Source organism: Ciconia boyciana, chromosome 1, assembly GCF_034638445.1.
Source record: "Ciconia boyciana chromosome 1, ASM3463844v1, whole genome shotgun sequence".
NCBI lineage: Eukaryota > Metazoa > Chordata > Aves > Ciconiiformes > Ciconiidae > Ciconia > Ciconia boyciana.
Genome location: NC_132934.1, coordinates 43,959,582 through 43,984,738, shown reverse-complemented (window position 1 = coordinate 43,984,738; position 25,157 = coordinate 43,959,582). Strand labels below are relative to the sequence as shown.

Below are 25,157 nucleotides of genomic sequence, written 5' to 3'. Positions count from 1 at the left end.
GTCCAATGACCTGCTCAAAGCAGGTCTGGTTACTTTAAGTTGCTCAGGGCCTTGTTTGGTTGAGTCTTGAACAGGTCCAAGGACAGAGCTTCCACAACTGTCTGGGCAGCCTGCTCCAGTGTTTCACCACCCTCAAGGCAAAAATATTTTTTCTAACTTTTAATCATCATCTCCCCTGCTGTAACTTGCATCTGTTACCTCTCACCCTATCACCCTGCATTTCAGAGAATAGTCTGGCTCCATCTTCTCTATACCAATCTATTAGGTAGCTGAAGTTACTAGTTTCTTATTCTTCGGGGACAAAAGGAGTGCCAAACTGGTTTTTGTAGACCAGCATTGACACTGAAAGAGTATCTCTGCAAGGTCTCAATTCAGACAGTGCTGAAACTTCTTCCAGATGTCACTATCATTAAACTCCAAATTTATCTGAAGAACTGAAATTTAAGTGATGCACAACATAGAAGTGCAGCTCAGGATGGTGAGTGGTCAGCTAATTCTCTGCAGCAGATTCTATACTTTCAGCATTTCAGGCAATAAGCAATTCCTGAGCACCACAGCCCCTGGGATTTGGGTGCTTCAGATTCTATATTCCAGCCATGGAAAAGAGACCCACTAAGCTCCTACAGGAATTACTGAAGAAGTCAATAAAATAAAACTAAACTGCAGTACCTGCATCCAATTACAACTCAACGTTCTCCTATTGAAATATTCCTTTAGTGTTTTAGCAAATCCACAGCAAATGTTAATTGCCAACATATTACATACCTCATGTAGGGTTATGATGATTTACATCAACTAAGGATTTGCCCCACGGAGTGAGGTGACATTTGTGTTATTCCTGGGCCTATTAGTTATGTTTCCCATTTTATGGAAATAATGCAAACTTACACAATTTGGTTCACAAAAAATAAAGCAATGATTATATACAACAGGCTCTTCTCTGTGCAAGAAAATGTTTGGAATTACAGGTTATATTACACTTTTGAGCAATGCGTAGGAAAGCTCAGAACTCCAAATACTGAGCAATTAAGCTGTTATTCCGTTGCTAAGAATTTAGGAGAAAGATTCAGACTTTTTTTTTTTTCATTAATGCCTCTTTTTCCTGTTTTCACTGTAACCTAGTAAGCACTAAATTTTGGTGTTACTCTTCTCCATCTGACATTTAACCACCACTATGAAGATAACTAAATTCTATGGCCAATTTCAATACAAGTCTAAGGGACTCTGGCAGATGGCACAATTTCCATCTTCCTCCAATTCTGTCTATGTAGAAGAATGTGTAATTTAAAGTAGTGGCTGGTACACTTTAAACAATTATACAGTCTCTTACAACTTCCTTTTAGTTGTTTTTCCTGCTGTGTCTCTCTTATCAAGCTTTCTGGCAACTAAATTATATCTACTTCAGCCTTTCTTATATCAGTTGGACCCTGCAGTCCACCCCAGAGGGGACACATAAGGGGCTGTAAATAACACATTCACAACCGCATTTTAAAATAAATAATCACTTGTTGAGGAGGATGGAAGAATTTAATTTATACCCATTTAGACTACCTCAAATGCAACTCTGTTGCTGCTAATCTTTGAAGAGAAGTAATGATCCCATATGAATTTCCATGCCATGGTGTTTAAGAGGAATAAAAATAAAATGTGATATCAGATAGGACAAAGCACCAAGAGTGCAAAGCTGAATAGTGCAATATATCATTTCAGAACCTCCTAGTGAAACAGTATTTTCTATCTACTGTCCATTAATAAAAATACACAGCTCCTTGAAAACATGAGTGTTGATGCCTGTTACAGCATTGCATTCTCTGTTTAAGCAAAATACATGCCAGCCTCAAAGCAACTCTTTGGAATACTTCCTTTTACTCACAAATCTACAGTAATACCCTCTTGCATAATAATCAAACATTGCAAAATACATGATATCTGCAGGTATCAGCAACAAACCACAAAAAGCACTAGCTTACTTATCCTCGTGTTAACAGCCTAAACTCATCACAGTAGTATATTGCAGTGTATTGCAGTACTCTGCAGGATTCTGCATAAAATGCACTGTATTGTTACTAAATTATATTACAACTTTTTACAAGGACTGCAGTACAAACGTACAGAGCCTAGATATTCCTTCTAGCTGTAAAAAACTTAGTCTAAACAGTAACTATTGTTTATTAACTCATTGATCTATACAGCTGTCCTAGCAGCTAACAAGCACACCTGAAAATTCTGTGTATAAATTGTGGTGACTGCTCAGAAAACAGTTATGTTTAAGAGCAAGAAAGTGTAAATACAGCACCCCAGCTTCATGCACACTTCTACTTGCCATGTGTCCACAAAAATAAATATGCTGACTTTGTAAATGTGGATGTTTTATCCTTGGTTATATTTATATTCTTCCTTGAAATAATTGTGTACTATTACAAAGCCCTTGAGAATTTTAAGAAATGTAGTTACTGTGTATTTTTGGGTCAGATTCTGCTCTCAGTTACAGAGATACACATTGAAGTAACCTCATCAAAGTCGGTCTATTACTCTGGGTTTATGGCTTTCTGAGATCAGACCTTGGCTCTGAGAATTTTATTTTCATGCGAGATTTAACTTCAACAGTCTCCTTTGCTGTTTGTTTGAAGCAAACAGACGATTATTAATACCAAATTTTACTGGAAGATGCATGCTTCTATCACCCTTTAAAATTCAAAATACATTTTGCTTCATGATGAAGATTAAAAGAATGATAAGGTATCTCCATCAGTCTCCATGCAATGAAATGGCATCAATATGTGGTAAAATTGCCCTTAAACTGCACATGCATCTGAAGGCAAAGCATAGCTTCTTTTTCTCTTTCTTTGTATTTGCACCCTAACCCATATGTAGGCCATCCTATGTACCGTGCTGCAAATCGTCTGCATCACTGAGGTTATTCCAGATACTTATCAAGAAACATGCATATTAAGCACATTCAGTGATACATTTATTTGAAACTCAAGAGACTACCCACTGCGTATTAGAATAAATATAACCTATATTATGCATTTTTCCCCTCCCATATGATTTTCTGAACTGCTTTTGTTCAGAATTAACTTAAACAGTTTATCACTCATCCAGATTGGTTTCGAAGCTATGTTTAGTTGTGTGTAATGATATATAAACTCCCTCAGAGCCTCCTTCAACATGTCTTTAATCTTTAGCCAAGATTATCTACAGGACTACTCACTAACAAAAACTGCCAGTATATTTTGCTTAATAATGTATTTGTCATTTTATCAGATGTTAAATTTACCCACAACTGAAGCTAAAGCCCTCCAACAGCTGACATCTGAAATCATTACTCAAACCAGCCTGCCAGTCTTTCTACACTTATTCTGTCTTCTGAGCTGTACAACAATGAAATCTCTCAGCTTCTCTTCAGTTGCTCTATCACAGAGCAAAATAAATTGAGACAATGGTTGATACCTGTAACTGTTCATTCCTCTATTCCAGAGCCATGGCCATCAGAAGAGTTTGTATCACCTGTAAAAATTAACTGCCTCCATGGAGTTAATCTATACCTAGTTCGTGTACAAAACTAAACAGGAAAAGGACCTGCAAACAGCAACCTTTTCTCTCTGCCCAAAATGTTGTGTATGGTTTTCCCTCTAATATCCTACTAGTACTGCTACATACTCTGAAAACGTCAGCAGTTTATTTTAGGATTTTTTAAGAGAACAGTGTATTTAAGCAAATATTATTGAATATCAGCAAATAAATGTTGAGGTTCTTAAATTGCAAACAAGAATATTCGCACTAGAAACCTGACTCAGCCGTGACCTTTCAAAAGCAGCACAGGGAATGTATCACGTGACTTGTATTTCTGATCAAAACATCCTGAATTTTAAACGGCAAATATTTGCAGTGGATTGCTTTTGTACAAGGTAGAGGCTCACTCAACTTCTTGAAGAAATTATTCATACAGTAACATTAATTAAAAAATAATATTAGGAAAACACGTGCGTGATGTTGTGACAGAAGCTGGGAGATAAGAAACATAAGTGTGATTCACCATTGCTCTAGCTGTTTTAGCTCTCTTTCCTAAATGGTAACACAAACCCAGCTTCCCTCCATGACCTTACCTATAAATGAAAGGAGCTACTGTGGCAGTGTTGGGGTGGCTATATTGCTGTTGCTGAGGAAGCTGGACCACACCGTTTCCCGTGCCTTGGCCGCTGCTTGCAGCCATTGAGGCTGACAGAGCCGCAGAAGACCCCGAGGTAAGAGCTGCACTTGGTTCTTTCCCTTCAGAAGAAGCAAGACCAGAGGAAGGAGAAGCCTTCTCACTAAGTTGAGATTTTGGTGTTGATTGGGACTGGTTTCCTTTTGTAGTCCTCAGTTTTTCAACCTCCTTACTTCCCGTGCATGCGGATGAAGCGCTCTGCTTTGCTGTTGGCACCTTCGATCCAGGTTTTGGGATCCCACTAGAAGACGGTATTAAACTTTCCTTCTTGGCTGCTGTCGTCTTGCTTCCTTTTGGGATTAAGCTTGCAATTTTTGAGCTCTTCTTTGTAGATGTTTCAGTGACCTGGTCCTTTTCTTCCTTGACTGTTTTCTCAGTGCAAACTTTGTTTTTGTCCCTGTTCTTTTCCTCTTTGTCCTTTGGCTGTAGCAAAGACTTTTTATTGCTGAGATTTTTGCTTCCAGCTTTCGGAGGGGTTAACTTCGGTGATACTTTAGGACTGCTACTTGTGGAGCCGCCACTGTTCACCCCACCGCTTAAGACCTCCATTTCACCACACTCTGAAAAGGTATCATCCTCTCTCCCACTGTCACTGGGTCCTGAGCTCAGTGACAAAGGCGGTCTCAGAGCAGTCCTAGCATTAACCAGCTTGAATTTTTCCAGCATAGATTTTTGTCCAGATGAAGGGGGCTTCACACCTTCAGAAGGGGGTGGCTTGAGCCTGTCTGAAGATGGAGTAGGGGAGGTTGCGGGACTAGGCTGCTTCACGGACAGCATGGTAGACGTCGCGCTGTGTTTGACATTCATGGATTTGCTGCGCCAAGGCTTGCTGGCACTTGGAGAGGGTATGGCAGAGACCTGCTGCTGCCCAGTGCTGGTGGGATGCTGCACATTTCCATTCATGCCTGTAGATGGGTGAGGACCTTTTGGTGAATCTGCTTAAAAAACAGAAAGAACCAATCGTACAGTTATTCTCCCATCTCCTGTTTGAAGGTGATACCATACTCCTCTGGCATTTAAAACACAGTTACATGTGATTTATAATAAACATAATTTACATGTGCATGGACCATGAAGGATGCTAATCAAAAATGCCTTTTTTTCCTCCCCACCATCACGCTGTTGCGCAATGCTTCTATGAGCTCAGGAGAGCCTTGGAAACACCTTCCTTGTAACCATTTCATTATGCAAATTAAACCTTCCAATTTAAAGATTTTATCTTCAATAAGTCATAAAGAAATTCTTCCAATCACTTGTTAATAATAAAAGACTGAGACATGGAAGAAAAAAGAATGCTACAATATTGGAAGAAAAACAAAACCAGAGAAGGATGGTTTTGATGTTTAGTGAAAGCAAAATATGTGCTAGAAAGCTGAGGTTTTGGGTGGGAGGAGGAGGACTGGGTAATACTGAAGTTAAATGGATACGATCAATATTCATAAAAGCAAAAAAAATGGCAGGTCACTATACTTTTTTTGGTTTTAAGTACAGTTAACAACCTTTATTAGTTGACTTCAGGAACTTACCCCAGTGCACTTCTATAGGTGGGAAAAAAATATATCAACAATTTCACCAGTGTCAGTACTTGAAAGTTACAGTGATACATCATCTACATGAGTACAGCTACGATAGTTTTTTGGGGCCTAAAGCTCAGGTAGATACAGAAGGCTCGTTCACGTGGCTCTGGTACCTTCACTACATTTACATCGTTCAGGAACTTCAGTGAATCTTCAGAATGAATGAGAACAAGACTCCTTCTGCAATAATCAAACTATGCTAATTGACGACCACGATTTTCAAAAAAGTAATCTAGCCTTATTAAGCAAAACAGATCAATGCACAAAAGGGTTAAGCTCTTCTGTATGAAGCTCATATTTCCAAGACATATCTGAGTATCTAAACACTATTACTCTGGAGCACTAGAGAAATTAAGTGGTCATGGCAATCAAATATAGCTATTTCAGCAGATGACATATTTTCTCTTAGTGTATCTATCTTGTCTTGCCATTCATTCTCGGGACTGCCAGTGAATTAGGTGTAAGCCTGCCTATAGTATATTGAATTCAGTACTACAAGAAAGCCTATGAAATGTGCAATGCAAATATAGTTCATGTAATGGCAAAAAGAATGCTTGATGTGTTGCATACACACGTGAAGCCAAAGTCATGCCTTGGGGCCCCCCTGTCTGAATAATACAGTAGATGAGGACACTGAAGACATCTGTCCCTTCAGCACAGAGTTTGAAGTCATGCGTCCTTTTCATTTTTGCAGTCTCAGCCCTAAGGCCCTAGTATGGATTAGACTACCCACCTGGAAGTCTGAAGGCCACTAATACACATAGGAAAGGGAGGATTTTGAGCATCCTGAAAGGGGAGCTGTTTTTTCTTTAACAAAGAGAATGCAAACATAGCAAAATTTACTTCTCTAAACAGCATTAAGAAGTTCTAGTTTAAAAATAATAATTAAAAAATCTGAACAAGAGTAACACGACAAAAATGTAACAGCTTTTACTTGCTTGATGCTATTAACAACTGGACCCCAGCAGGCCAATGACCTCCACCTATAATTCCATCTGCCCAGAGTTTTTCATGTGCTCCTCAGCATGATATGCAAACTCACAGCGCTAAATGAGCTCAGTCCACCTTCACAGAAGGTTTCAAGCAGCTCTGCTGCGTCTAGTTACTAGGCAAGAAAATGTTAACTGGTAAGGTTTGCCTCAGAGCATTTTTGGGACAGGTGAGGTTATGGCTTATTCCCGAGGCTCCAGATAGCACCATGCATATGGAGCAGCTTTGGTGGGCAGTTGCAGAGCTGATCCCTCCCTTGAGACCAAGGCACGAATTGTGGCTGGGCCCCTGCTATTTTCTGGTGAGCCTCAGATCCTGGAAGAGAGCCTGGGGTGAACAACAGCTGTTGGAAATTACTGCAGCACTCAGGCTTCCTTAATTTATACCAGGGATCAGCCCCGTGGCTGATAGCCCAGGACTGGGTGTGCACAAGGACCTTCATGCACACATCTTGCCTTGCACTAAGCTTGCCTTAATTACACAGGAGGATTGGGGTCTTTAGCTATCTCAGTAGCTTTTCAGAAGAACAATTCACCATAAGAATATGCAAAGCTAATGCAGAATACACGTAACAATCTGTGAACAGCAGGGTGCCACTACACTCTGTTGTATTAATTCTGCTACATTTGTATGGCTTCAGGCTATTAGTTTTACTACCAAAAAAAAAAAAGAAAAGTGTTCTGATTAAAAAGAAAAATGTATGCCTTGCCATATTTCCTGCTATATAATATTAAACTCATTGGGGGGAAAAACCTGTAAAAAGAAGAGTATTTACTGTTTCATCAACAGCTTGTTCTGCTACATATATAGAAAAAAAACCAGGTTCCTGGAACCACTGGTACTTATTTGATCCCTATGGCACAAACCATATACAGCATCAACAAATTACAGAGAACTTTAGCTTGCCTTTAATCTTCAATTTAAAGTGTATCCTTAATGTTTCTGGAAGGAATGTGGACTGCATGCTCTCAAGAAATATTGAGAGCCTGTCTGTATGTTTAAAGATGTGGAATAAAGAGATTTATTTCTCCCCGGCCCAGATGCATTACTTGAAGCTGCACATCATTCATTGCTTTCTGCACGTTCAATTGGACTTAGCTTTAGCTGTTCATTACATGAAATCTGTCTCCACCTTGTGGTCATTTTGATACAGCGTGAACCCAACCTATGACAAGGATTTCATATTTCTATAAACTAAATTTTACAAGAAGACAGTCTTCTGTTTAGGGCCTAATCCCCTTATTGCTGAAATGCATAATCAGCTTGTGGTGAAAGCAATTTTGCATTCTGCTTGAGAGCTCAGTTCTTCAGAGCTCAGCCCAACCTGCGTTGGGAAAGCAGAGCAGCAACACCCCCACGTGTTCAGTGCAAAAAGAGAACTTTCTACCAGAACCAACAAGACCATGACAACCGAATGGACATTTTCAAGTCCATTTTTCATAGGCTGTTGCACAAATAAAGGATGTGTGAGCGATTAAACTTGGGCCCAATGTATAATCAGCCTCCTTTGTCTTCTCATCTGTGACCTTTGCTGTGTTCCGTGTTCTTGGAGAAGACAGGACCTCTGTAACAGCTCCCCTGTTGCAGCATAGTTAGGTACTGATAATGGAAATATTCTGTAGCAGGCAGGTGCCTAGATTAGAGTCACTCGCAATAAAAAAGGTTAGTAGAAAACGGAAGAGCTGCAAGGGATTGCTACAAGGATGTTTGGAGGAATGGGAGGTTTATTTGGTGAGATTAAAAGAATTCCGCTTGTTCAACTGTCCCTTTCCAGCTGTCCATGAGAAAGTAGCTACCCCTCGTCAGCACAGGAGACCACCACCAGGGACAACTGGCAAAATACTGGCACCAGAAGAAACATAAACAAATTAGCTATAGATGTACATACTGGCCACAGATGAACATCGATTTGCGTCATCAGCCAATGGAGTTCCAGGAGGGAGTTTCTCAGAGTTGGTATGGGCAAAATAACCAAATACTGTTGAAACCGAGTTTGGACAATACACAAACAGCATTTTATATTATTAAATTATATTGAAATGCAGGCAATTAAACTCTATGACATAGAGAACCTTATCAGTGTTCAGCTACAGTGTTTCTAAGCTCTAAAGGGTAAATATTTGTTTTTAAAATTTGACTTGAATTAGAACATTATTTCTTTGCTGGACTAAAAATGCCCTGGGTATCCACCTTATTAGCAATGTGTATAATTACTGTATTAAAATAGTTTCATTTTCATAGTTTTATTTTCATCTTTATTTTATTAAGGCAGAGGCAGATAGATGTGATGTGACCTGGAAAACAGATGTATTCCTTGAAACCCATCCATAAGCTGCAAAGTCCAACAAAAAAAAAAAAAAAAAAGATCAGCACACTAAAGCTCCACAGATGAGTTTCAACTAATGGCATATTTCTTGTTTTGGTGCATTCTGTGTTCCTGACTTAACCACAGCTTCACGCAGTTACCTGTGTCACAGCAATGGGTTGGGTCTGTGGGTGAAAGCTGGGCTGTACTCAATAAAGAGCAAACCTAGCTCAGGGGAGCTAGGTTTCTTACTGTGTGAACTACTCCCTAAGCAACATTCACAGGAGTTAACATTAACGACATACTAAATAATGAAATACTAAATAAAAGGCCCATATCACACCTTATTTTGGATCACCTTCAGGTATCCTTTAACTCTGTGACTACATACCCATTCCCCACTGTGACTAAGTTGGAAACCGTGTTATGCAGGAATGGATTTCAAGTATTACATATAACTGGATTAAAAAAAACCTCTTATGCTGTATATCTTTTCTGAAGTCTCCTTTTAGCACATATGGGAAGGTGTACAGCAGAGAAAAATGTACCAAAAGTGGTTTGCCCTTGAAGATGTTTGGAGGTCCCAACCTCTAATGACTATTTACCTAGTGCAAGTTGCCTCTTTTTCCACTTCAGTTTATGCAGCGCTCATGCAGAATTACAAGCTATTTACTATATGATCTGTGTCTCAGAAATTAGAGTGTATGGACTGTATATCCATTCAATGGAAGCTGTTAAAGTTATCTTGCTCCAAGCATCTGCAGCAGAAGCAAAATTTGAAATATAAGGTTTATTATGTGTGCCACACTGTAAGGAAAAAGTTTTTCAACATATAGTGACACTTTTTTCTTAAAGAGGTGTTTGTTATTATTACTATTGCTATTGTGAGGGTTGAAGTTTGTTTCTAAACAGATTCTTCAAAAAAACTCAGGTCACAGAACATCCTCAAATACTTTAAAAAAAATCATCAAAAGGCTACTTGGAAATTTCATCGTAATGTTAAAAAATTAGCCACTACAATAATTAAATTTAAAATATAGCATAGTTCAGTTGTTTTTCTCTTTAGGCAAAGAAGTAGCATGGTGCTTTCAAATACAGGTTCTCGTGTTCTTTTAGAGTATTATAAATAATATCACTTCACTATCCTTGCACTCACAGCAGTCATTTTCTCTAATTAACTTCTGCTTTATACTCTAAAACAAACTTGTATTCGGTTTATATTCTCATATGAAATAAATGTTTTTCCATCCATTCTGCTGTTTTGAAAGAAAGAAAAGAGAGCAGACAGAAACATCCCAAATATAGTACTCTGTAGCTATGCAACATTACATTTTCTGTATCCTGTAAAATGAATTCAATGATTATACACAAACAAAGCCACCCCTTATCCTCTTGCAAGTGATGACTTCACTAAAAAACTCATCCAGGTTCTCATTCTCTGCTGTAAAGAAAAGGTAAAGTAAAGAAATCTATCATGCAAAAAGCCACATTAATGTGCAATGCAATGCAAACCTTAGCAGTCAAAAGACAGTTTCCAAGTAACAAGTTAAGAATATTAATATCTACAAGCATGTCTCACCTTGAATCATTTAACTCTCACATATTTCAGTAGCAAACTTATGTCAACATTATGAAGCAATTCTAAAACCTAAACTGCTGTACATACCTTCACTCAAGCAGCCACATCTCCTACTTCATAACTTCACTATCGTATTTGTGAACTATACAATGTTTGCTCTCTGATCACTCTAATCTCTTTCTAGTTTTAACCTGGATGTCTTGCCATAAACAAGTCCTTGATAAAATAAATCCCACTATAGAACTATCTAAAACATTCAACCCTGATAGTAAAAATAAAGAAATAACTATTGAAAGGATGGTTTTATATCTTCAGATACAGCTAGGGGCAAAGTGTGTTCATCAGAATTTTGTAAAAAAAAATCTGGATAGCTGCCTGTTGCTTGGATGAAGAACATTCACTGCATACTTGTTCCTCCCACAGACCCCAAGGATGCAAACGGGTACTATGTATATTGTATCATTTTCAACTGTATTCTAACCCAGAGATATGAATAAAATGCTGTTCATTACACAAAGGGAGAAAGAAGGGGGGGAAGGGGCTGGATTAGTTACACAACTCAGAAAGCTGAAATTTTACATTATTCTTTCTGAGAAAAAGCCTGAAGAGACACATCTTCCAGGAAAACAGTGTCAGGGTGGGAGAAATGGAAGGACCCAGGGAACTCAGTTTGCTTCCATAATGGAGGTTCGTATTTAAAGGAGGCAATAAAACATGAACACTGAATTCAAATCCCCGCAAAATTTCATTACAGTTGACTTAATTTCTAATCCTCTATTCAGACTTATACATACACTAGGTAAGGTTCTGAAGGAATAGATGCATGTAATATTCTGATGCAAATATAATATTCTGAGTCTTCTCCATTAGAGGCTGAGACTCAAAGTCCCCTGAAAATTATGGCAGTCTTCCTTTGGGTATGAGTAGACTTGAATATGGACCAAGATTATAGGCATCCAATATGGATTCATTTTTACTTCAGAAAAACCATACAGTGATATTTCCATCAAAGAGGGATAAAATAGAATTAGAACATCTTCAAAGTTTTCAATTCTGAACTTTAATCCCAACTCAACCACAAGTCCTATTTCAGAGCCCTATCTCCATAGGTCTTTCTTACCAAGTCTAAATATTACATTCACTTCTTTGACCCTTGTGGATGGGTTCTTCTGGGGATTTTTTTTTTCTTCTTGTATGTTATGTAGAGTAAGCTTAGTAACTTTTAATCACTTACCTTTTTCATTTCCATTTGCATATTGTGGAGGCTTGTTTTTGTCAATGCTGTTAAAGCTCTGGCTTCTCCGATTTAAATTAGAAGCTCCCTGGACTTTGGTACTGCTGCCTGCAGCTGGCACCCTTGAGGGTCCTGGAAGCCTGGAATGGTATAATCAAAAATCAGTTCATTTCATGTAATGCAACATACAGACAGTATGCAAATATCAGACCAGAATTTAAAACCAACAACTGAAAACAATGATTTCAGGTAAGCAATGAACAGGAGGATTCAAATTAGTTAGACTCCACAAACGAAAATAAAAGCTTATCCTTACACACACAAAAGGGAAAAAGATGCTTTCTAGAGCCACAAGACATGTGAGAAGATGCTTTGCATTTGCCATTAACATTGCTAAAACAGATTCACCCTAACAAACCATTAAAGTGCAATGTCAACTTTTATTTAAATCTGTCACTTTTGAAGAGGAAATGTTACAGAAATTGATTAGAAAGCACAACAATACATAGTTGAGAAATATTTTGTATCTCTTACTCTAGTAAATGTCTCACAGCTGTGTTTAGCATAAAAGCTGGCTTTTTAGTTATCTTTGGTTATTTTTCAGAGGGCTATTGGCTAAAGCAGTTCCACCTTATTATTTTAAATGACAAATATTGAAAATACATATTTTAGCTACATGCTACAGCATGTATACCTTTTAGACAGAAGTATATAATGTAGACTATACAGTTCATTTGTTAGTATTTGCTGCCACCGTCTGAACCTTACTGTGTGGCTAGGCTTAAGGAAAAACACGTAGACTCTGTTGTCCCTGGTGTGTGTAAGCCTGCATCTTTTTTCTGTCTGAATCTGTTCTCTGATATACGATTCTTTAATACATGCCTACTTCAAACTTTCTGCAGCATCTTTGTGGGCACCCCCACTCCTTTCCAGTTTTGTTATCTGATAGACAAAATGAAATGATCAAATCAGCAAGAGCCTTTTGCCATAGGAGAAGAGTATCTCTCTTCTGTTTCTCACTTATTGGAACGATCTGATGATTTTAATAGGGGCAATACAAATTATACCAGAGTTATCGAATTCTGTTAGTTTCACTATATTATGAAAGAGCAGCATCAGAAGGGAGAAAAAAATCACATTACAAAGAATTACAAAACGTTAGATTTCTTCCAAACTTTTTTTTGTTTAATACACTGGTATAACAGAAATGTTCAAATCATTTTATTTTCATTAGCGAACATATGTAAACAGGTCCATGTTCTCTTCCTTTACCAATTTAAGCCTCAGAGAGCTAATCCATTAGTTATTTTTATGGCTCATTCTGGCCGCCAGCCTGCCCTGCTAGTCTCTGTGCCGAGCCCAGAGCAGACTGTCTCTGCTCTGCAGCTGTACGCAGGCTAACCTTTACCGTGACCCATGAATTCGAGTGATCTTCTGTTCCCTGAAGAATGCACTAAAACAAACTTAAAAATCCATTTGCTCCTTCTCATTACCCTAATTTGACAGGCAGTAAGAGCCCTGAGATCGTTTGTCAAAGGTAATGAAAAAAGCAATGAGAAGGCATGTGCAACACTGGAAACTCATCTGTTCTGTTAAAATATAAAATAGTTCTGCATATATTCTGCATGCCAGAATTCGAGAACTTGCCACAGTAAGCACATTATACATGAGGTCATTTGCTCTACACACTTTCCAGTTTACCTCATTTTCTGTCTGTTTTAATTGAATTCAGGTTTTAAATTGCTCTTGCAGAATCATGTTAAGCAGCTAAGGAAATGCAAAGAGAAGAGTAACAAATAAGGGACAAGTCACATACCTCTGAACAGGCTTCGGAAACACTGCCACAGATTTAAAGTATTAGACAATAAGACTGTTAACCCCGACATGTTGAATGTGGACAAGACAGGAGCATCAGCAATAAGGAAAACTGAAGACCTATAAATGCAGGTGCAAAGCAACTGGACCGTGGTATAGCTCATTCCAAGCTATCACCAGCAACTCAAATTGTGTTAGTGCGCTATACTGCAAAATGCAATCTTTATTGTAGATTATGCAATTTAGAGTTCATTGTTCTCACCAATGAACTGTACAGCAAAGGTATAATTAATGAACACATTAATTATCCCCCACAAAAAAAAGCTAGAAGAAGATTAAGCTTTAGACCTCACTTTCTTTCTTCTGCAATCTGGCTTGTAGATTTTAGTGCTCATGGAAGTGATAAAGTAAAAGTACTGATGAAATCTGAAACAGGTCAGCTCCTACACACAGCTCTGTCAAATTCACTGCCAAAACAAAGCATCTCATTAGTGGGGAGAGTGTGCAGGCTACTCTTGATGGAGCAGAAGTCTTGGACGTGGTTCTTTTTTTCTGCTCTATTTTGCTTCTGCGTGAACTTGGCTCTGTGAACTCAACTTCTCAGGTGGGTTTGCAATACATGCAAAACAGCTAGTAGGAATTGGGATGGACTCCCAAACTTCTTTTCACTCATGACTGAAGTAAGGATTTGAGCCAGAGAGTAGAGAGCACTAAAATCACCAACTAATCCTTCACATCCAATATTTTACATGCAGGATACAAAGATGCAGGATACATAACAACCAGAAATATTACTAATATACAGTACAAATCAGCTCCTTCCAGTCCGTACAAGGCTTTCCCGTGGCAAAGCTCATTGTTGCAAAGCTTGCACGCACAACATAAATACACATTGTTTAATGTCTGCTTATGTCCAAAAGATAAAATATCAATGGGCATATACTTGCTTGAGTATCACTAACAAGCAATAAATTAGAGATATTTAACTGACCTAGAAGTCTTTTTTTGACTGGTTGCAATTCCACTGTGATTAGACTGAGTTGCATATCTGGCTGTGAGACTGTATGAGAAGAAACAGAGAAATTGAATTAAAGAATTTCTTTGAACATGTATAGAAAGAACACACTTACCAGCAAACTATGAGTTAATGAATGCAAATTGAACATGGATGGAAAACACAAATTAACTGGCAAAAATATGAAATAATGCAAACATGCAGATTTTTATGAGAGATGCAATGCACAGATTATGAAATAATGGATATTGTTATAACTTGTCTCATTTGCTAGAAATTATCTTAGGAATAGACAATGCGGGCAAATTTCCAGTGACTGAATTACTGAAGTCTAGCTCAATTCATACAGAATGCACCTCAAAACTTTGTGCCTTTTCTTTTTTTCATCCACAAAAAGTACTAAGCACAAATATATAGCTAGTAGTTTCTCCAGCAACCTGACTGGGTTCACAGTCTGGCAGTTAGGAACAAATTTGCTATATGAGATCCAACGTGGACTCAGAAAAATTCCTACTAAAGGAAGGTGACCCTCCTGGCAGTAGAGCTATATGGAAGAAGCATCCCATCATAATTTTCATTACTGTTACAGCAGCACAGGTCATGTATGTGATGCATTACGCAGGCAATGAATCTGAAGCTTCATTAAGAAAGCCCTGACTCACTGTTAAATTCCACAGGAAAATGCACCTTTGTCTATCCAGGCATCCGAGTAATGTTTCTGCAACTGGAGACATGCTGTGCTACAGGGCTAAAAACTGTCTGTTCCTTTTGACATGCAACGTGTCATTATTAAACAGCAAATTTATACCTCTATTCTTTTAGACATTTGCATAGGGGATATGTCAAATGTACGGCCAAGGTAAGGCCTCCTGCCAGGTAATTCCAGTTACTATAAACAGGTGCATCCTTTGGGATATACACAGCCTAAGGATATAGACAGGTGCCTAAGCCAGGTGCAATCACAACATCAAATTCCTTGCATTATTAAGGAAGTGACAGAGATCTGAATAAGCAGAACTCTGATAGTCACAGATTGCTTTTGCCTCTTGCAGTTCTGCATCTTCCAGAAGTTCTTCTAAGTAGCAGCAGAAACCACAGTGCTCTAGTCCTGGCTTTATAGACTGGCAGCACTTATAAGAAACAGCTGGTGGTATTGAGTCTACCAGAAAAGTTTTAAGCAATTTCTGCTAGTCCACTGAAGCAGATAGCCTGAGTATAGAGCGGATAGGAGAAGCCTTCAAGGGAGAAAGGTCTTTCCATACTGGCACAGCAGTCCTGAAGAGAGGCAAGGGGAAGGCACAAACCAAGGGACAATGTGAGACTTGAATGGGATGCGTGATTATTGTTACCTTACCAAATTAAACCCCAATAAAGGGTTCAGCATTGCCTCTGTGCCTGCCAATTACACATGGCACATGTGCACACAATGAATATAAAAAAAAAGGAGAGTACTTCAGTCTTGAGGGCAAAAAGGAATTATTCAATATATAAAAGCAGTATTCAATTTTCTGAACATATATCTTCACAGTAAGGCTGACAAAGTGCTTTTTTATATGACCATAACTTCTGTGGTAATTATAATAAATTATAATAGTATCATAATAATAGTATCACAATAATTACAGTTTATATATTTTTATCTATCTAGTCATTAGTATATTATATTTCACTTACACCTATCTTTCTTAATAATGGCTGGACTTATGATACAAATGTGACATAGGTTGTTTTGCTGAAATTGCTAAATTTGTGCCTGACATAATAGCCCATCTTTTGATGAGATCTTCCACTCATGTTTTTTTCAACATATTTAAAATGAAGGAATCTAGAAATGGTTAGCTGGTTATCTGCATTGACTAAACTAAGACGTTTGTGAGAAAAATGATATGTCAAATAAAACCTTAGTGCATTTATGTTGTAAAAGGTAAAATGATACACAGTACAATCAACACAGACAGTGAGCTGGAAAAACAGAGTGAATAGGATGCATTGCCATAGCGTATCGTAGCTTTTCTACCTCAAACAAGACAATTCCAAAGTAACTGGAAAGATCAAACAACTTAATCTCAGTGATGCTGCCGAGTTGTTGATAAGCTAGCCCATAGACAGACAGCACCTTTTTTTTTTCCTTTTTCTTTTTAATAGCAATAAATACATGAAGCACCTATCTGGAAATGTTTGCTAGAATACTTTCCTTATGCCTGTTACTTGGGACTCCATCCACTACCAATTCATGAAATGTCAGCCTATAGACTGCTTTCAAAATTTCCAGACAGGCTTGAAGGGCATTGACGGATGTGTCAACGTCAGTAAAGCATCATTTCCACTGTGACTGAGTAAATTTATTTTCCAAAGTAATGTGACAAATGAAAGGGAAAAAGAGAACTTTAACAGCTCATAAACCAGGTGCATCAAGTTCCTAATGACTTTGGGTTTTCCTTCTCAACTAGCACTGGATGTGCTGGATCCATTAAATCTTTGCACAGATGCCTGTTTCCCAACTGCTGGCCCCACTATTACAGATGTGAACTGCAACACAGTTGCAGACTAGACTTTAGCCACTCTTCTAAATGTAGAAACAAATATTTACCTGCTGCCCTCTGTGCTACCAGATAATTGTCTGTGGGTAACATCCGGCAGTCAGGAAAATAAACCTGTTTTGCTTAAAACAGTTATTTTTTTTATGCTTACAGGTCCACACAAAGGTATAAAAAATATATGCCTGCAATAAAGCAGCAAATGCATATTAACAAACCAGGCAGTACAAGTTTAATGCTGCAGCATTTAGGATGAGGAAGGATTTATTTCTCAGAGGGCCGGAAAGGGGGATTTTGAAGGCCTCTGGTTCTCAGCTGTCTGCTCCCAAGACCCATTCCACTGCCATAATACTCCTACCAGCAGTCTTCCCCAACGTGGTCACAGCTTCAACTCCTCAGAAGAGCCACAGCAGTCACCTGCAAAGCCCAGCCCCAGTGCACTGGCAGGAAGGGGACATACAAACTACAGAGGAGACCAACCCTGGCTGCAGAGCCTGCAGGAAACCCTGCTGCTCCCGGAGCTACAGCCCGGCGTTGCAGTGCTGGGGGCAATTGCAGCACTGGACCTGGGCCAGGACTAGGCATCTTGCGTAGCCCTCCTCTTCCACCTAACGCATAGGGGAAGAGAAGGCAGATGCTCCTGGTTAAGCAAATCCTGTTCAAAACAGGTAAGATGGCATACACTCATCTGATCCCAAATCCTTAGAAATCATCTAGACTCTGCAAACTGGCTTCCCGGTGGAAATCAAACCCCAATATTTTCTCTCGCCAACCAGGGAAACACCAGTCAACACAGCAGATATGAAACGGTGACAGTGGGTAATTTCTGTTGCTGGTCCCTTGGTTAAATGCTGTGAGAAAATGGAATAAACATCCTAAGACTGCCCAGAAAGGCAGTTCAGCACAGAGGTAGCTGGGGTAGTATTGAGAAGGAAGGTACAGAGATGTTAGAAATGGTACTGACCCTGAGGTGCTGACGGGGAGCACCACAGCTGTACTACAGCCATGCTGGCTGCAGGAACCAGGACTCTGCACTATGCCGTGTGGCCCTGCAGCACAGTCAGTCATGCTGGGAGCTACACACCATGTTGCACCAAGACGGGGAACTGATCGAGGGTCTGCAGTTGCAGGCAGGACAAAAGGTTTCAAGAAATGGTCCTAAAAGGGGTAGGGGAACCTAGGAAGTCAAGCTACCATACTAGAGGTTCTTAAATGCCCTCCCACTGAAAGTGAAGTGAAATATTCAACTGAAATGGGCAAATAAGAACAAGGAAGATGAAGAAGGAAGACAAGTGACTGCTTGACACTGGACTAAACTGCCAGAAAGTCCTTCTTGCTGCTACACAAATAGCATGGTATATCAAGAAAGAAGCTCCTTGAAAGTGTGTATACCACATAAAGCTGAAGGATGGAGCTCATATAAACTTGGCATGAATCAAGCTGAAAATATTTTAACCTCCTTCTTCAAAAAGTAACCCATGCAGTGTCACCCTGAATATCATCTACTTTTTATTAAGTCTTTAAAAAGTTCAAAAGGATCATGTTACATCAGACTGTCACTTTCCTATAATGTTAAGAGTCACATGGTGGTTCTAAAATGCCAGCTATGTGATCTGTTAAAATTAGACAAAAGGCAAAGGTGTTTGTAGTATGTAATCAAAGTCTTTCTACCTTACTGACATACTTGAATTTTAATAGCTGTTGATCTTATAAAATGCATTTATATCACTAGGGTGACTGTACTCCAGAACCGTTCAAGACTTTTCTATTAGAATGATTCCCTGATAAAAAAATAGTTTAAAAAGAATGCATTTTCAATGTAAAAATTTCCCCAGAAGGTCTTGATTGTGCTGTACACATTTTTTTTTCTTTTTTTCTTCTTTTTTTTTTTTAAAACAAGCTCCTTGGCTGTATAATTCTTATCAGCCTGCCTGGCAAAAAGAACAAGAGATAATATTCTAAGGTTCATCTGACTCCAAATCCCAAGTGTCCCTGGAGAGATGCCACAGGAAACAAAAGTTTCCAGGCTCCTCACCATACCAAACAGTCTGGGCAGGTAAAAGATCCCTGATTCCTCAAATGGACAGCCAAGGAACACCGAGGAGGAAACCAAAAGACCTGAATTTTCCCATGAACAATATTTTTCAGACATTTCTTTTGCCTTTTTAGCCCAGTCCTGGTGAATTAGTATATGCTTATATCCACGTATATGTATCTATCTATCTGCTTATATATATTTAAAAAATGTTATTTATCTATATATAAATGTTGTATATGTATATGCATTTTATAGATATATCTATGTTTTATATTTTATAGATGTATATTTTTAATATATATCTCTAACACAGAAACACACATTTATTTTTTCATTCACAAGAGTAAATGTCTATGGATCAGGCAGTTCTAGCTCATACCATGTCATCTGTTCTATATTAGGTGGACATTTCTCCTTTCCGCTCTTTGAACTTCTGGCATCTTATACAAGAAGTCTGTCTCCAACTGATTCAGGCTTGGAGGTACAAGTAAAATTGTGTTTTCAATGTTTTCCTGTTGTTCACAGCTTGTAAACCAAAACACAGATAACCCAGTTTTGCATCAACATTTATGTTCTTACAGAACACTGTGACTTGTAATAAGAATGAATCATCTGCCACAGTGACCATACCTTTCCCACCCTGGTCCCAGTATTTGCAGTATAGGTATTTTATGGAATTTAATGAAAGAATATACGAATCACAACAGTAAAGAAACAAAGAGGATATCAACAAAGTAATAAATGTGCTACTTAGCTACTGTGCTTAACCTGACCTGCAGCTCACCTAAAATAATGCAATCTTTTAAGAAACACTAATTTATCTGAACAAATCGGCCAAGTGGATAACAGTGTGCTGCCAGAACTAGGACTGGGCCCTTAGGGGCCAATCATACCCTTTTATGACCTTATCTCCGTACCGTTTACAATCTTGCACTAGAACAAAATGATATCAGATGATCTGCACAGAAATGTATGCCACTATTCTGTTTCACAGTTTAACAGAATAAGACTGTAACAAAGTTTTCTCCTGGAGGGAATGAAAAAGGGGGTGCCAGAAAGCCTGAAGCTGTCACTTCTTCAAATCTACACTCATCGTCTCTTGAACCTTTTCATAGATTTCCAGAAAATCCACTTTCATCAACACATCATAAAGTATGGTTGGGATTGCTATAAACCTGCATCAGTCAAATAATTATCACATAGTTAAGCCTGTTTTTACTGAAGGTATTAAAGTACATTTGTGAGCATTTTGTTTGGTCTCCCCATTGACTCCAAAATAGTAAAGAGCTATGCAATATAAATAAACTACAAAAGATTCTACCAACATTTCAGCTATGTTCCCATAAGCATTTTCAAAAAAGCAGACCAAAACACAAATACATATATAAGTGATTTTCCTAGGCTGATAATTTATGTCTTGTAAATGTGGTGAATTTTAAATACAACAAAAGCTCATTTTTTCACTTCTATTTTAATCCATTTTCCATGGGTACTAATTGTCGTAAACAGCACTGCCTGTGCTTCTTTGGAAGTGTATGGATTTGTAATTTTTTTTTGGTAAATGAAGAGAGAAAGTAATCTTCTCCAGTGTAATGTTACTTCATTAACTGACATCTGCAAAACAACAACATGCAGAATATCACATTTGTTGCACAGTCTGTAAAAGTACTAAGAGATAAAAGTTGATAAAAAGGACTGACAGTAGCAAAGAAAGTAGCAGTACAAGTATAAAACTGTGACTTAAATTAATGCAAGAATGCAAGGAAAAGAATGAGTCACACATTGCTATCAAGGAATCTATTAAGGAATAAAAAGGCATAAGGAAAGAACATTTTGCTTCAGAATAGGTAAGAAAATTAATCATAGGACAAAAGAAAGAATGAAGACCGCAATAATTCAATATGGCTCCCATTGCACTTTACATTTATTTAAATTTTATTTGCCATTTGCACAAAATTGTAGGCAACCTCGAATGTTTGCAAGACATCAGAATTAAATAGGTGGCAGGCCTGGGAAAGGAAAAAATGCATGGACACAAATACATCAGATCTCATCTTCAGAGAATGAGAATAATTAATGAACCTCTATGGCGAGTGAGGGTAGAGCAACAAAGAATGTCTGAAGGGAAAACAACTGCATTATAAAGCTTCTATTCCTTCAAAAGGAAATTATGAAAAGTCGGATTCAAATGCTACAAGGATGAATGGAACACTTCCCATTAAATTCTACACGATCTGGATTAGCAACAGTGAAAATTATGGCCAAAGTGCATCAAAACAGAAATATGAAAAGTAATGAGTGGCAAGGGAGACAAGTGCTGGACAATTAGAATATCTGAAATGGACAGAATGAGAATAACCACTAAACTGAATTAAAACACTCTTCTGAAAACTGTAAGAACAGACAATGAGAAAGGATGACAGTCGCATTTTGAAATGCAAACAGAACAAGAGGCAGAGAAAAAAATATCATTCTTGAGCAGATGGCAGTGGTAATTTATAAACAGGAGAAAACAGTGTAACTACGTGTCACAGGTTCCTAAAGAAAATGTTCAGACAAACATCAGGTACTTTGCAGAGAGGAAGAACTGTAGAACATACTAAATAACACACAAGGGCAGGTACCAACCAGTAAAGGACAAGTTTTTCAGGATCCAGCCCACAGGATTATGTAAGAAGGTAAAAGATATAAGCAGTTTCTGAGAGGTTGGTAGTGAAATGGTTAACCAGGAGATGAACAGTTTAAAAAAAAACTTAAAAGCTATTGAGAGGTTATAAAATGCTTTATAATTTCCATTTTTATATTTTCTGTCTAGTAAGTGCTATATTATAGCTATAGAAAAGACCATTTGTTTTAGAAACGGACAGTCTGTTTTGAACCCCATTTTTTTTTCCTTATTTTAAGCTTCAGAAATATTATTAGATATCTTCTTATCTTAGAGAGGATGGGCTACAGGGAAGAAGTATGTGACAAATACATTCTTGCTATTGCACCGTTCTGCCTTTTCCGTGTGAAGGTTATTAGAAAGGTTAGTCATTTGCCATCATCGAAAAGTAACCCTTTTGTGTATGGTAATTTCTAAGTCTCTCAAACGAAACAGAAGTATGTATTATGAAACTTCAAATAGTGCTGATATATTTTTGCATGCTGTTTCAAAATATAGCCATTAAGGTGAATTTTAGGGGGAAAAAAATTGCTAACGAAACTGTGGCAGTAATATTAATATGTAGGAGACTACGAAACTGTATTTTTTACAATGTTCTGTCAATATATCACAGTTGTAGCCTAGAAAACTTCTGAAACTGCAGTAATTACCAGCATGGACTAACCGTTATTTCAAACGTGTAAATTAATTTCATAGCTATGTGAGGTAAACAAATAGCATGTGCAAGAAGAGCCACTTTTCCTGATGACCTATATAGTGCTTATCACAGGAACAACTCTCTTCTCTAATTTATGCAACTCATCATTATTAAATATCATCTATTTGCTTAGGTACACAGTTAACTGATTTAATTGGTACGCAGAGATACTATATACTTTAGTTACTTGGACTTCAGGACAATGAAGATGAAAGAACTTCCTTCCTGAAGTTCCTTTTGTTGGGAACCGTGAGGACTGTCATGATTACATCTTTGAGTAGTAGAACAAAATGGGCCCAAAGCTGATTTTCCAGATAAAGATAGCTCAGTTAAAGTAAAATTAAATCCCTAAGGTCCCTTTGAAGGTCAGCTGCTGCAGATCCTGGTGCAATCACATTAAGCAATTCATTCTGCATTATCTCCCAGATGCATAAAAATACATCAGATTAGACTAATAGCAGCGTGTTCGCTTAGACCCTTACTAGAAAACAGAGAAAAGAATGAAGAAATAAACCTTTTCCTAATTTTTCTTCTTTGCAGTCATTAGGTAATGATTCTGTAATGGGAAAAGCAGGAACTACCTACCTGTTTGCCTTCACTGAAACCAAGTGCCTAGTAATGTGAAGAGCTAAGGACAGCGAAGAGACTAGGTTCATCGCTTTCCTTTCCATTAACCAACGAAGACACGTGACTATGTACACATTCCGTTTTTTAGCCTATGTCAGTGCAATGCACTTGGTGTAGACTGTTAAAGTTATATTTTAAACCTCGAGAACACTGAAACAAAGGCCTTTTTCTAAATTGAGAGTGGTGTAACTAAGATTGGCATACAGATTGCCAGTATTCTGCCATGGATCTATTTAAATTCATAATCATAACCACTACATTTGCATTACTGTATTTCACACAGCACAAGTTGCGTGTCCAATATACTTCATTTTTTCCCTACTACTTCTGAGCAGGAGGCAACATGAAACCCAGTTCCTTGCAGTAGTTATATATGCAACTGCCTGTAGAAATCAGCTACCTAACTTTGTTTATATGCCTAGGAAAACCAGGGTGCTCTTTTAATATAACAAATTTAACAAAATCCATCTGGACCTCAAGCTGTGCTCATCATTCCTGTACGTGATAAAATAGTTTGTCCGTCTCGGGGAATTTTGCTGACAGCTTACTGAAACCAGTTACTGCCTAATCCATAAATGAGACAGAACTTCTTTCATCCACATGTGTTTTCTCTTAGTATCTGGGTGGTTGAAAGATCATCACTGCAGAAAGTTTAGATGTATTGCTGTGATAATGGAATCCACTAGCAAAGCAAAGCATAAAAATATAATGTAACCATTGTTGTCATCTATCTGTACTGACAGATATAAATAAGGCCACCAGCACTGTATTTTTTTAACTAAATCTCAAAGCTGCAACAAAGTCATAAGTAAAGAGTGAAGTGCCTACCTCAGATTTTGAAGTATGCAATTCCCACAGTTAGTCATACAAGAATATAGGAAATTTTAGGATAAAAAGAAATCAGAAATCACATCTGAAACCATTCTGTGCCTTGGGTTACCATTTATTATTTACCACAGATTTTTCCACTAATCATCTAAATAATTGTAAGAGTTTTTATACTTAGTGGTACGAAATTATAATCTTCCATAAATAAAGCATATTCTTTGCAATGAAATTTCACTTACCATAAATCAACTTCCTTCGTTCTTTTTACATTTAATTTGAAATGTTGCTGTTGGCCCTAGGATTAGAAAGGCCCATGATACTCTTTAATATGCAGAATCTTGCTCCCCTTCTGTGTGCACAATTTTCACAATTCTGAGTTTGGTTATGGACAGATGACATGGGATTAAGAATGTTAAAGTATTGCCACACTGACGAATTTTAAATAACATTGTTAGGAGCCTGCCGTAGAAAATTCATTATCTTCCTAGGCAAACTTTACACTAAGGGGAGAGAGGCTCCTGCAGAAATCAGTTTAATTATATTCTGGATCTGTGTTGTCTCCTGTAGGAGACACCGATTAACCTAGTCATCCAAGGACAACTAGCCTCCTGAATTAGTCTCCTGAATTCTCCATTTCTGCACAAACCTAATCCTGTCAGTCTCATGATATTCTGATTATAACCTTCCCCTGGGGCTTCTGTTTGTTTACCATATCAGAACAACCTGGCTATGAAAGCTGTAGAGTCCTAATATCATTTTTTGTGTCTGTTTCAGCTTTTGTTGACAAAGGGCCCAAACATTCTCTCATTGAGGTTGATACTAAAGTAGGTTGGCTTTGGTGGCATGTGGAAAGGGACTAAAGTAGGTTGGCTTTGGTGGCATGTGGAACGGGCTCAGACCCAGTAATGATTACAGACATTGATTATTACTGAGGACATCATGACCTGGAAATCAGGATGAGATTACCATCATTGTCATCATCATCATCATCAGGACCACTCTCTTAAATTAGGAGAGTGAGACACTAGCCCTGTACATAG

The 25,157-nt window shown here is 38.0% G+C and overlaps 1 protein-coding gene across 14 annotated transcripts in view; it reads right to left on the bottom strand.

Moving 5' to 3' along the window:
• NAV3 (neuron navigator 3) overlaps window positions 1-25,157 on the bottom strand; it is a 562,373-nt gene that overhangs the window by 132,228 nt on the left and 404,988 nt on the right. For 10 of the 14 annotated variants that reach the window (XM_072864069.1, XM_072864018.1, XM_072864025.1 and 7 more), the window contains 3 exons: window positions 14,702-14,770; window positions 11,896-12,035; window positions 4,110-5,148 (listed from right to left, as the gene is read on the bottom strand). In XM_072864069.1, the coding sequence (XP_072720170.1) occupies window positions 4,110-5,148; window positions 11,896-12,035; window positions 14,702-14,770 (1,248 nt within the window). The remainder of the gene's footprint in view (window positions 1-4,109; window positions 5,149-11,895; window positions 12,036-14,701; window positions 14,771-25,157) is intronic. The other 4 variants (XM_072864033.1, XM_072864115.1, XM_072864058.1 and 1 more) reach the window with 2 other exon arrangements.